At 40.8% G+C, this 12,759-nt stretch overlaps 2 protein-coding genes across 3 annotated transcripts in view; both read left to right on the forward strand.

The window, feature by feature from the left end:
- nuf2 (UF2 component of NDC80 kinetochore complex) overlaps positions 1-2,655 on the forward strand; it is a 52,051-nt gene extending 49,396 nt beyond the window's left edge. The window contains exon 18 of the mRNA XM_082155075.1: positions 2,359-2,655. Within this exon, the coding sequence (XP_082011201.1) occupies positions 2,359-2,466 (108 nt within the window). The 3' untranslated portion in view covers positions 2,467-2,655. The remainder of the gene's footprint in view (positions 1-2,358) is intronic.
- A 4,382-nt stretch (positions 2,656-7,037) lies between these two features.
- LOC309487485 (uncharacterized protein) lies at positions 7,038-12,383 on the forward strand. 2 transcript variants are annotated; one of them, XM_082155161.1, is made up of 7 exons: positions 7,038-7,243; positions 8,719-8,799; positions 9,012-9,047; positions 10,189-10,344; positions 10,423-10,506; positions 10,949-11,104; positions 11,159-12,383. In XM_082155161.1, the coding sequence occupies exons 1-7, from the start codon at positions 7,145-7,147 to the stop codon at positions 11,348-11,350; spliced, it is 804 nt and encodes a 267-aa protein (XP_082011287.1). In that variant the 5' UTR covers positions 7,038-7,144; the 3' UTR covers positions 11,351-12,383. The 2 variants fall into 2 exon arrangements, with proteins under 2 accessions (XP_082011287.1, XP_082011286.1); XM_082155160.1 differs by having other exon boundaries at positions 10,949-12,383.
- Positions 12,384-12,759: the final 376 nt, after the last annotated feature.

Consider the following 12,759-nt stretch of genomic DNA (forward strand, 5'->3'; position numbering starts at 1 on the left):
GCACTTTTACGATGGACAGATGCACTTTTATCATGGATAGATGCACTTTTACGATGGACAGATGCACTTTTATCATGGATAGATGCACTTTTACGATGGACAGATGCACTTTTACGATGGACAGATGCACTTTTATGATGGACGGATGCACTTTTATCATGGACGGATGCACTTTTATGATGGACGGATGCACTTTTATCATGAAGAGATGCACTTTTATCATGGACGGATGCACTTTTATGATGGACGGATGCACTTTTATGATGATGGATGCACTTTTATGATGAGGGATGCACTTTTATGATGATGGATGCACTTTTATGATGGATAGATGCACTTTTATCATGGATAGATGCACTTTTATGATGGACGGATGCACTTTTATGATGAGGGATGCACTTTTATGATGATGGATGCACTTTTATGATGGACGGATGCACTTTAATCATGGATAGATGCACTTTTATGATAGACGGATGCCCTTTTATCATGGATAGATGCACTTATGATGGACGGATGCCCTTTTATCATGGATAGATGCACTTATGATGGACGGATGCACTTTTATCATGGATAGATGCACTTTTACGATGGACGGATGCACGGCATCCGTCCATCATAAAAGTGCATCCGTCCATCATAAAAGTGCATCCGTCCATCATAAAAGTGCATCCGTCCATCATAAAAGTGCATCCGTCCATCATAAAAGTGCATCCGTCCATCATAAAAGTGCATCCCTCATCATAAAAGTGCATCCGTCCATCATAAAAGTGCATCCGTCCATCATAAAAGTGCATCCGTCCATCATAAAAGTGCATCTATCCATAATAAAAGTGCATCCCTCATCATAAAAGTGCATCCGTCCATCATAAAAGTGCATCCGTCCATCATAAAAGTGCATCCGTCCATCATAAAAGTGCATCTGTCCATCGTAAAAAGTGCATCTGTCCATCGTAAAAGTGCATCTGTCCATCGTAAAAGTGCATCTGTCCATCGTAAAAGTGCATCTATCCATGATAAAAGTGCATCCCTCATCATAAAAGTGCATCCGTCCATCATAAAAGTGCATCCGTCCATCATAAAAGTGCATCCGTCCATCATAAAAGTGCATCTATCCATGATAAAAGTGCATCTGTCCATCGTAAAAGTGCATCCATCCATGATAAAAGTGCATCCATCATCATTAAAGTGCATCTATCCATGATAAAAGTGCATCCCTCATCATAAAAGTGCATCCGTCCATCATAAAAGTGCATCCGTCCATCATAAAAGTGCATCTGTCCATCATAAAAGTGCATCCGTCCATCATGAAAGTGCATCCGTCCATCATGAAAGTGCCTCCGTCCATCATAAAAGTGCATCTGTCCATGATAAAAGTGCATCCATCCATCATGAAAGTGCATCCGTCCATCATAAAAGTGCATCCGTCCATCATAAAAGTGCATCCGTCCATCATAAAAGTGCATCCGTCCATCATAAAAGTGCATCCGTCCATCATAAAAGTGCATCCGTCCATCATAAGTGCATCCGTCCATCATAAAAGTGCATCCGTCCATCATAAAAGTGCATCCGTCCATCGTAAAAGTGCATCCCTCATCATAAAAGTGCATCCGTCCATCATAAAAGTGCATCTGTCCATCATAAAAGTGCATCCGTCCATCATAAAAGTGCATCTGTCCATCGTAAAAGTGCATCTGTCCATCGTAAAAGTGCATCTGTCCATCATAAAAGTGCATCCGTCCATCATAAAAGTGCATCCGTCCATCATAAAAGTGCATCCGTCCATCATAAAAGTGCATCCGTCCATGATAAAAGTGCATCCGTCCATGATAAAAGTGCATCCGTCCATCATAAAAGTGCATCATCATAAAAGTGCATCCGTCCATCATAAAAGTGCATCATCATAAAAGTGCATCCGTCCATCATAAAAGTGCATCCGTCCATCATAAAAGTGCATCCGTCCATCATAAAAGTGCATCCGTCCATGATAAAAGTGCATATACATCATTAAATTGCATCCACGTGGCTCTAGGGGGTTAATAAAGGCAAGGCAAAGTGATGCGTTTTTGCGTTGATTTATGATGGATAGATGCACTTTTATGGACTTCAAAACAGAAACGGCCATTCACTGCCATTATAAAGCTTGGAAGAGCAGGACATTTATTAATATAACTCCAGTTGTATTCGTCTGAAAGAAGAATATCTTGTGAAATGTGAGAAAGTGTCTGCTAAATGAATAAATGTGAGTGTCATATACACCTAGCATGACTTGAGGATGAGTAAATCATGGGCTAATTTTAATGTTTGGGTGAACTATCCCTGTAAGGCCGTGTGGTAACGTCTGCTTCTCCTCTGCAGGAGATCTACGAGCGCCTCCTCACCACACTGGAGCAGTACAACAAGCGCATCGAGAGCATCGTGGTGGAGACCAACGCTGACACCCTAAAGATGAAAGCACACTTCTAGAATACTCACGTTCCTGCATTTGTTGAAAGTCTGTCTTGTTTCATTTTAAATGTATATATTTTTTGTTCATTGATTTCCCCTCCTGTCAGTGACGTACAGCTATAGTAGAACTGTGTTTAAATGTTAGGAGGCAGAAAGTGACTGTTCGAACAGACCAGCATCCATCTTGAATAAAGCGTTTATTGGGTCCTGCTTTTTCAAACGAGACGTTGAATGACTGAGCACACGATGACATCTGCCTCCGCTGTAACCCCACGGCTGTGGCCTCGAGCCTCTCCCAGCATCAGTCAGGTGCTCCACCTCTGTAACACCAGTCAGACATGCTCTTCATCAACTCAGGGATTGGGTTTCGCTGAGTGAAACGGGCCAACTGGACTCCAATGGGAGGCTCTTGATCTGCAGTCTAAGGGTCAGAGGTTCAAGACCACTAAACCCTCTGGTGCTCTTCGGCATCATTAGGGGCTTTCGCTCCGGAGGAACCTCTTCATCGTTCCTAGAACTATTGGCAGAACGTTCCGGATTTTGGCGTGTTCGCACCGCAGGAACTGGGAACGATTTTAGTTCTAGGAACTCCTTTTGGAGGAACTAATTTACTCCTATTTCAGAGTCGGTCTAAACCAGCGCTATAGGAACTACAGTGACGTTAGTGTTCTCTGATTGGCCGAACACATGAGAAACATCAGCACCCGCTATTATTAAAAAACATGGAAAACAGTGATAGATGGACCTCTTAACCTTTAAACTGAGGAGCAACACTGAACATCACACACAGCATAACTTTTCATATACTGTCTACTTTCTATGTATAACAGTTCTATCTGATGATGTATTAGACAGGACTGTTGGACAGATCGTAAACTAATGAACAGGAGAATGTGAGCACTGTTTGTTTGCTCAGGCTCAGTCGTTCTCAGCGCCGTCAAAATAAAACTCACAACAACAAGCGTGTCTTACGTCACTTCAGAGTTCCTACTGGCGGTGCGAATGCAACCAGGAAAACGTTCCTAGAGGAACCATTAGTTCTCGGAGAACCGTCCTGGGGGATAGTTCCTATAACTGAGTTCCTAGCAATGTCCGGAGCGGAAGCCCCTATTGACCGAGGAATTTTACAGTGTGTTTTTTGTAGAATTTTTTACTTCATGGGAATGGTATGAAACTTTTGGTTTTGGCACTTGCTGTGTGAACACACACACACACACACACACACACAAATCATGGACATGATGGGCATCATAGAAGGTTAAATGGCCCTGAAAAAAAGTCACACTTGTATTATTTGTGGTCAAAATTGGAAATGATTGTGAGAGGAAGTTCCTCTAGTGGAAGCGTGTGGTACTGCAGCCGAACAACATCTCACTGAAAGATCAGTTTAGATTTGTGACTATTGATTTGCTTGCAGTTCTAGAGTAAAACATGTTTTTTGAAAAATATATATATTTCATACAAAAAATTGAAAATACTTTTTTGTGCATTTTTCAGGACGATAAACGTAAAACTAACTTTGTAAGTTGACTTTTTAAAACTTCTTCCACTTCTGCAATAATCTGCCACGTGTCGTCTTTAAAAAGAGATCAAACTTCAGTCTGTGTTTTAAAGCATTCAAGATTTACGACAGTTTTCATTTTCAGGTCTATGCTGTAAAAGGGAAAAAATGGAATATAAATACAGTGTAAATATGATTTCGTACCATAAAATCGGCAAAAAATATTAAAAACAAAACATTAACTTCATTGAATAAACAAAATCGGTAATGTTTGACCGACAACTGGTGAAGAACATAAACAAATGATGTTCTTTGTTATGACTGTTGATAGATGGCACATATATTTCTGATATTAGAATTATCCAAAGCAATCGTTTACTGGGTGAAGTCGTGTTGACTGAAGGGAACTGCCGACTCACGATAATAGCTTAATAGAAACTATGAAAAATCGCTTTCTGTTGAATGGTATTCGTTCTCGCGGCGGAAACAGCCTTATGTTGGACTGTCAGATTACAGAAATAATAAATAAATGCTAAAACTGATGTATTTTAATCTGTCTAGTTTAGTTGATGTGCTCGTGCGACACACGCCAGACTAAAAGAGATGCGCGCGCATCACTGAATGCTAATGTAGTAAAAGTCTGGAAGTTTGCATTGTTTCGAAGGGGTGCGAGTTTGTGAGAAAACATCTCCTTCGAGCCGGAGTCGAACCAGCGACCTAAGGATTGCTAATAATCCACTACAGTCCTCCGCTCTACCAACTGAGCTATCGAAGGCACACGAGTCGAGCACAGAAGATCATTCTCTCATCATTCAACTCTATTGACTTTATTCACAGCAGCGCCATCTTTGATTTGATTTTCTGTGAGGGACAGGCATGCATCTCTTCAATGAACAGTACTATTATTTAATGTGTTTTTGGATTGTTCTGCACATGAAACACTGGAAAAATATCTTTCCAATAAATTTCAGTTGACATCCCGACAATAGGCTATAAGCTGTGGAAAATTGTAAGTAATCTAGGAGCTTTTTACAGCGGATGCCATTGAAAACATGTCAAGTCTATCCCTCACAGCCTCACTTTCATATCTGTCATCATGGCGCTGCTCTGAATAAGGTCTATTCTGCGTTTCACATGACGGAGGAAAACACCTCGAGGAGCCAAAGAAACACTCCTTCCCATACCGGGAGTCGAACCCGGGCCGCCTGGGTGAAAACCAGGAATCCTAACCGCTAGACCATATGGGAGTCTTGTCTAATCAAGTGTGTGTCGCCACGGTAATTACAGGGCTGTGTGTGTGTGTGTGTGTGTGTGTGTGTGTGTGTGTGTGTGTGTGTGTGTGTGTGTGTGTGTGTGTGTGTGTGTGTGTGTGTGTGTGTGTGTGTGTGTGAGAGAGAGAGACAAATCTCCTCTAACAAAGTGAGACTGACTAATGATGATAGTAATGCATTAATAGCTCATAGTACAGTAGGCCATTTAAAATATTATAATAATATACACTTCTAATATTATACACTGTTTATTGACAGTGCGGAGCTGAAGGAGCATTTCTGGATCGACAGTGGTTTAGAGAAAAGAACTGGCTATACTAGTGTTCAAAAGTTGAGAAATACTTAACTTTATGCAAATGAAGCACGGCAGCCAATCGATGTGCGATACAGGCAGTGACGTCAGTCATGCGCGTTTAAAAATTACTGTGCTGGAATTTCTGCTGGATTTGGTGTGTAAATCACAGCCTATTATTTACACATTACTATATTAACATTCAGATTTCTAATGTGGTTCAGATGGTTTCATTGTGACTGGCTGGGTTTACAAAAGAGTATTAAAGTGACACCACATCTTTATGTTAGGATTTTAAACAAATAAAACGTGCACCTTTCCTCCTATAATCATGTGTATAAACGATCATTTTACTCCACAAATATAAAAACATCTCTCATTAACACATTTTTTGATATTCAACAAAATACAAGGTCACAGTTCACTATTTTCCAGACACAAAATGAACCTCAAAGCTGTTGTTACTGATTTAATCTCACACATGTTGATACTGAAGTCAGCTTTATACAGCTCAGATCGTTTCAAAGCAGCTCAATGATGCAAACTTCTGCAAATATGAGACTAATTCTACAGAAGACAGTGTCATTATTCAGCTCAAATCACTTTAATGTTAATATTCAGATGAAATGACAAAATTAATAAGAGTATTAACCATTTATCAAATGAGTTCACATTGGATTTCGTGTCATCTGTGGTCAAGACAAACAATTAAAGGAGTCATGACATAATTTTTTCGTGATCTTTTGACTCTGTAACATTAAAACATCCTTCAAGTTTCATGGCTTCAAATAATAATAATATATGCTTATTTTATATAGTGCCTTTCAACCACACTTTTGTATATGTGAATATAAGGAATAGGTGGGTTTATTATTAGTTCTCCCTTTAAGTCAGAGATATTTCTGGTATTAATAAACGTCCTCATTATAAATAAAGCATTTATTTAATCAAGATTCAATTTGGATATTTTGGGACAAACATTTGCATATGCCCGCCTCCAGAGCAAGACGTTGACGAATAGTCACACATCATCACACCATAGGCCCCGCCCACTGGCATACATTTTTTTTTAAATGTTTTGTAAGAGTTCACAAAGAAACTTGTTGACAGATAAAGCGTCTGACAGCAGCTGCACCACAAACCTTTTTAATTTTTCATAATGCTTCAATAAGTGCTTTATATGGATCAATGTTTTCAAAACACAAGCGATGGCGAGTGGGCGTTGACACTGTTTCCTATGCAGTGACGTTAGCCAATCATAACTGACAAGCCTTAAAGGAGCCGCGCCTTAAAAACGGATAACGTCAGACACAGGCTTAGAACGAGGGTGGAAAATAATTGTTTTTCCACATATAAGTTATTTTTTGAGGAAAAATACCTTAACATAGTGAACCTCAAAGAGCATATGTATATATAAATTAATCCATGTCTTGACCCCTTTAAGACGTGTGGGTCATCTTACCCCGTCTTATTTTTCAAAGCACTGTGGTATTACATAACAAACGATAGCTCCGCCCCCTCAGGAGTCAAGCCCCGCCCCCACACAGAACCCACCCGACAACACAACACTGTCTCTCCGGTAGAGGAACTCTTCATAAACACAGATTTCTCGGACCTTTTCTCCGCGGGAACATGCATTCGGGTCAGCTCGAGAAAGCGGGCTCTCTGAGGAAACGGACTCTCTCTCGAGGAATGAGCGAAGAAGAGTCTCTTCGGCACATTATCAGAGAGGTAACGATATGAGTGAGTCAGTCTTCAGAGTCCGGATCTTCTTTGTGTGACTCGTGACTCGTGACTGGATTTCTGGATTTCTGCTGTAATCGTCTTCTGATCTTTGACGGTTGTGTGTCTCCTGGATTACATTAGCCTGTCTGTCGTCTGTCTGTCTGTCTGTCTGTCTGTCTGTCTGTCTGTCTGTCTGTCTGTTACACACGCCAAAGCCTCGATAAGACGATAATTGGCTGAGTTGGGACTGCTTTCTAACTGTAAATTATCAAATTCTCTTTACCTGAAGATTTACTTGATTATAAATAGCAAATGCTATTCTAATTTTTCTCAAATAAATACGCCCTGTTATTTTAACAGAACACACCCTCCGATGATGATGATGATGATGATGTGCGCGATGATGCCGAATCTCGCGATAAAAAACGAATTAGACGTGACGATCGATCAGTTCATGATTTACTGAAGTGAAATGTTTTAATCTCCTTTTGAGGCTGTGATTGTGACATCAATCAGCGTTCGCAATCATATGAAGTGTTATTCTGAAACTTCAGTCTTAAAGGGACAGTTCACCCAAAAATGAGAATTCTGTCATCATGTACTCTCCCTTATGTCATTCCAAACCCGCAAGACTTTCCTTCATCTTCACAACACAAATGAAGATCTTTTGAATGAAATATGAGAGATTTCTGTTCCTCCATTGACAGTCTACGCAACTACCACTGTGATGCTTCAAAAAGTGCATAAAGAGATCGTAACATAAAGAGATCGTTACATTAAGAGATCGTAAAACTAATCCATATGAATTGAGAGGTTTAGTCCCAATTTTTGGCAACCTTTTTGTAGGGCATGGGGGGGATTGATTCCATCATGGGGAATTGAATCCTCTTTAAAAGCCTTTTTCAGAATATCAGCTGGTCATTAATTCGCCTCTGGTTCACTCATAGTTTTCAGAAATACGTTTCATTTCCGCGAACAGATTCTTTCGGGCGGTTTGATTCAACGAACCGATTCAGCGGTTCTTTTACGCTAGCGTGTAATGACGTCACTAGAACGTCTTTCTAACAGGTTTAATGCGTCACTGAAACATTAGAATAATGATTGTTATTAAGGGCGGGACATTTCCCAAACACACTCGAAGCGCTCGACCAATCACAACACACTGCTCCAGCCGACCAATCAGAGCACAGTGTGCTTTTCAGAAGGAGGGGCTTCATAGAGACAGGAAGTAAACAGAGCGTTACTGACAGACTGGGAAGAGAGGAGCCGCAACAATGGAGAATATGAGGAGAATAATCAACATTCAAGCAGGAAAACCTGTTCTAGTAGAGCCTGAAACAACATCAAGACTGTAATGTGGCCTCTTTAAATGACAAATTCTGCCAGATTTCCTCTCAGATCCTTTGATGGAGTTTGTTGCCTAGAGTGCTTTACTGTTGTATATTAGTAATGAATAACCTTCTGTTGTTTGTGTTGTGCAGGCGGAGGAGACGAGCAGACACCTGTCCCGCAGCGACAGCAGATACGGCACACTGAGGAGAGGAGCGAGGGAAGAGAGCCAGGCTAGTAGTGGGATGTCTGCAGTCTGAGTGTGTGTGTGTGTGTGTGTGTGTGTGTGTTATAGCAGAACAGTGTGTTTGAGTCTCTCTCTCAGATCTAAACCTGCTGGACTGGAGTCACTGATCCAAACAGACTCGTTTTGTTACAAAAATGTTACTTTGTTACAAGTTTTATGTACTAATGAACAATTGTATGTTTGTTTTTTGTTTTTTAGAGTGAAGATGATGTGCTTTCTGAGAACGTAGAAGTGGTAAGATTTACATATTTTTTTTAACCAAATTTTATATGTAATAGTTTTACTGTTGTGAATTATAAAAGCTGCTATTTCATAAAAGAGTCAGTTTCCAGGATGGGTGATGCAAGCAAATTCAAAATATGAACAGAACTAAAGTAAAACACTGATGCATGCTGGGCGAGTTGAGACACGCGGGTGTGGAGGAGATGAAGACTCGTGTAGTGAATCATCAACAGGTGTGTCTCGTGTTCATGATGCCCATGAGAGACTCGTGAGACGCTCCTCTGTGAATCAAACGACTCACAGGCTCATTAGCATATCTCTCTAAACCCCGCCTCTCCGAGAGCTGCTCTGCTGGGATTGGTCAGAAAGCAAACGCTCATTATCATATCTGAATCTCAGCTCTTGATCACAGTGATACGAACAGTAACGATGACGTGGGTTTCACCGTATCAATCTCATCAAAGTGGAAAACAGCGTCTTCTCGACACGAACAACACGAACCAAACTCTTCCAGTCTCAGATACACTACAGTGTTTGAGGGCGGAGCTAAGAGACGCTGCTCAGCCAATCAAGACCACAGGCTGGCATTATGCAAATTAGTTACAAACCTGTGACTGAATTACTAACGACTCGTTTCAGTTCAGAATCACGTGACAAAATCTCCAATTTTGTCCAATTTCAATCACAAATAGCTTTATTACACACTACATGAAAGGCATTATCTCAAAAAGGGGCACTTTAAGAGCTATAGAATGTCAAAGCTGACAAAATAAGAAATAAATACATAAATAAATGAGTTTTCTTCATGTATTATTATATTTTTCCCACATTTATTAATGAATCTATGTATTTATACATTTATTTCTTGACGTGGAAAAAATATAATACATAAAAAAAAACTATAAATACTAAAAATATTACAGTGCATCCGGAGAGTATTCAAAAGTATACGATTTCAAACAAACTTCTTTCACGTTGTCATTATGGGGTTTTGTTTGTAGAATTTTGAGGAAAATGATTTAATCCATTTTGGAATAAGGCTGTAACAAAATGTGGAAAAAGTGAAGCACTGTGAATACTCTCCGGATGCACTGTGTGTACTCTGTGTGCGTTCCATCTGGAGGATGTGTGTAAAGTTGTGTTTGCTGTGCAGACGGAGCTGAACTACGAGGAGTGTGTGACGGATCTGCGGATGCTGTCGCTCCAGCAGGAGGCGCTGCTCTTCCAGGTCGATGTTCTTCAGGACGCGCTCGAGGGGACGGAGGAGATGCTCGTCGAAACACAGAGAGAGAATCATCAGCTCACACTGGTACTGTGACACACACACACACACACACACACACACACACACACTGAGCTGATGGTGTGTGGTGTTCTGTCTGAGCAGGAGCTGGAGAGAGAGAGAGTGATGAGGAGGAAGCTGGAGGACAGGCTCGCCTCCGTCACACAGGAGATGGAGAGGTTACGAGAGGTGAGGAAACACTGCGCTTACATCATCAAACTGCTGTGTAAAGCCAGAGACTGTGTGTGTGTGTGTGTGTGTGTGTGTGTGTGTGTGTGTGTGTGTGTGTGTGTGTGAGTGAGTGTGTTCACTTCTCTTGTTTTATTCTTTTATCAGAGCAAAATCTGCCTGGATGTGTTTTACTGAGACTGACAGATGATAGATAAATAGATAGATAGACAGATGAACGCTATTGGCTATTTGAAAAGGGGGAGGGGCCTATCAATATGTCCCGCCTTAGCTTCCTGTTTATGTCAACGCATCAAAGCTGCGTGTTCCAAGACACTTCAGTGGGACTTTAAAATAAACTGGGATTAACTACTTGGAACTTTCAAAAGTAATTTGATGCCACTGTTATGGTTTATAATATTCCTCCAGACTGTGTTTGATGGATGTTTGCTCGTGTGTTTAGGAGAGGACCGTGGAGCAGAAGTGGAGACCCGCTCCTGAAGGATCATCAGTGGACGGAGACGAAACTCCACTCCCGGCCAGTGGAGGCGCTCCTGTGCATCTCAACACACCAGTGTTACACCTGAAGAACATGATCAGACAATCACTGGGTCTCCCGGTGTGTGAGGAACATCAGACTCCTGAAGTGTGTGAGGATCATCAGACTCCTGAAGTGTGTGAGGATCATCAGACTCCTGAAGCTCAGGATGAGAACGAGGAGAGCAGCGGATACGAGGACGCCCCGTCCGAGTTCTCTCCCACTGCCGACACTCCCGACATTCCCGACATTCCCGGTCCTGATGAGGAACCCAACGGGAAAATCCCTGCTATTATCCGCAATGATGACTCCTGTACTCTCTCTTAAGTCTTTTATATAACCATAAAAAAAAAAAAAAGGTTCTGATAAATTTGTGTACTATAGAATTATGACACTTGATCCAAGTTACATTCACTGAACCCGCCTTTGCACACGCTTACAACTTTACAATGAAGACTACTCTGATTTACTCATCACCAGTCAACGAAATAATTTAGGAAAAGAAGGAATCTGCACTTTGGATCCCACTTTATATTGGGTGTCTTTAACTAGTGTGTTTACTTTTAAATAATTTCAGTGTAATTACACTGTTGACTTTCCCATAAACCCACTCAAACCTGGCCTAACGTTACCCGTATCCTCCTTAACAACAGCTCAAGGCATTCACAATAAGTACACTATACCTAATAGTTATTATTTTAAGAGGACCTATTCTGCCCTTTTACAGTCTTGATGTAGTTTCAGGCTCTACTAGAACAGGTTTTCCTGCTTGAATGTTGATTATTTTCCTCATATTCTCCATTGTTGCGGCTCCTCTCTTCCCAGTCTGTCAGTAACGCTCTGTTTACTTCCTGTCTCTATGAAGCCCCTCCTTCTGAAAAGCACACTGTGCTCTGATTGGTCGGCTGGAGCAGTGTGTTGTGATTGGTCGAGCGCTTCGAGTGTGTTTGGGAAATGTCCCGCCCCTTACCATAACCACCAGTTTAACACACTACTAACTAAATCAACCAGGCCCCGCCCCTTTATTCTGCGTATTAATTATTATTCAAATGAGGAAGAAACTCAAGACTACACTGGAGGCGTTTCAGGAGTTCAGAAACACTGACTCTGATATAGAGAAGAACTGGAGCTTCTTCATGATCACACAGCAACATTACACACTAAACACAGATGAAGATGGAGAAAAGCACAACAGCTCTTTAAAGACACCTAATATAAAGTGTGATCGGACTTTGTTTCTGCTAGTAAATTCCATGTTTTTTGTTATTTTTTGTTATTTTATTTTTGTGTTGGATATTAAGAAACTTGTTAAAGCATTACTTTGTATTTGTATTTTGGCTCTATTAAAAAATGCAATTTATTTTGTTTCATATTGTATTAATCAAGTCAAAGTGTCACTTTAAAGACTAAACCCTACGGCTGTTAGCGAATCAGGACACAGTAGGAGAAAAGCCAGTTCCAGGATTGGTGAAGGAAGAGTCTGAGCTGATGTTCACTATTGCATGTGTCATATTATCCTCAACCTATATTGTGAAGATCATCTTATTATTGTTGTGGAGTTTATTCTTAAGGAAGTATCGTGTTTATTAATGTGTAAAACTACAGTAACGCTTCAGCTTCAGCTTGAGATCTTTCATCTAAACTGGTTATATCTCTAGCAGTGAATGTTTTATGAGAAGAAGAATCATATTCATCCGCTCAGAGCCGAAGCACAACCACAACAATTTTCTTCTACC

Source organism: Leuciscus leuciscus (genome assembly GCF_965113295.1).
Source record: "Leuciscus leuciscus genome assembly, chromosome: 23".
Lineage (NCBI taxonomy): Eukaryota > Metazoa > Chordata > Actinopteri > Cypriniformes > Leuciscidae > Leuciscus > Leuciscus leuciscus.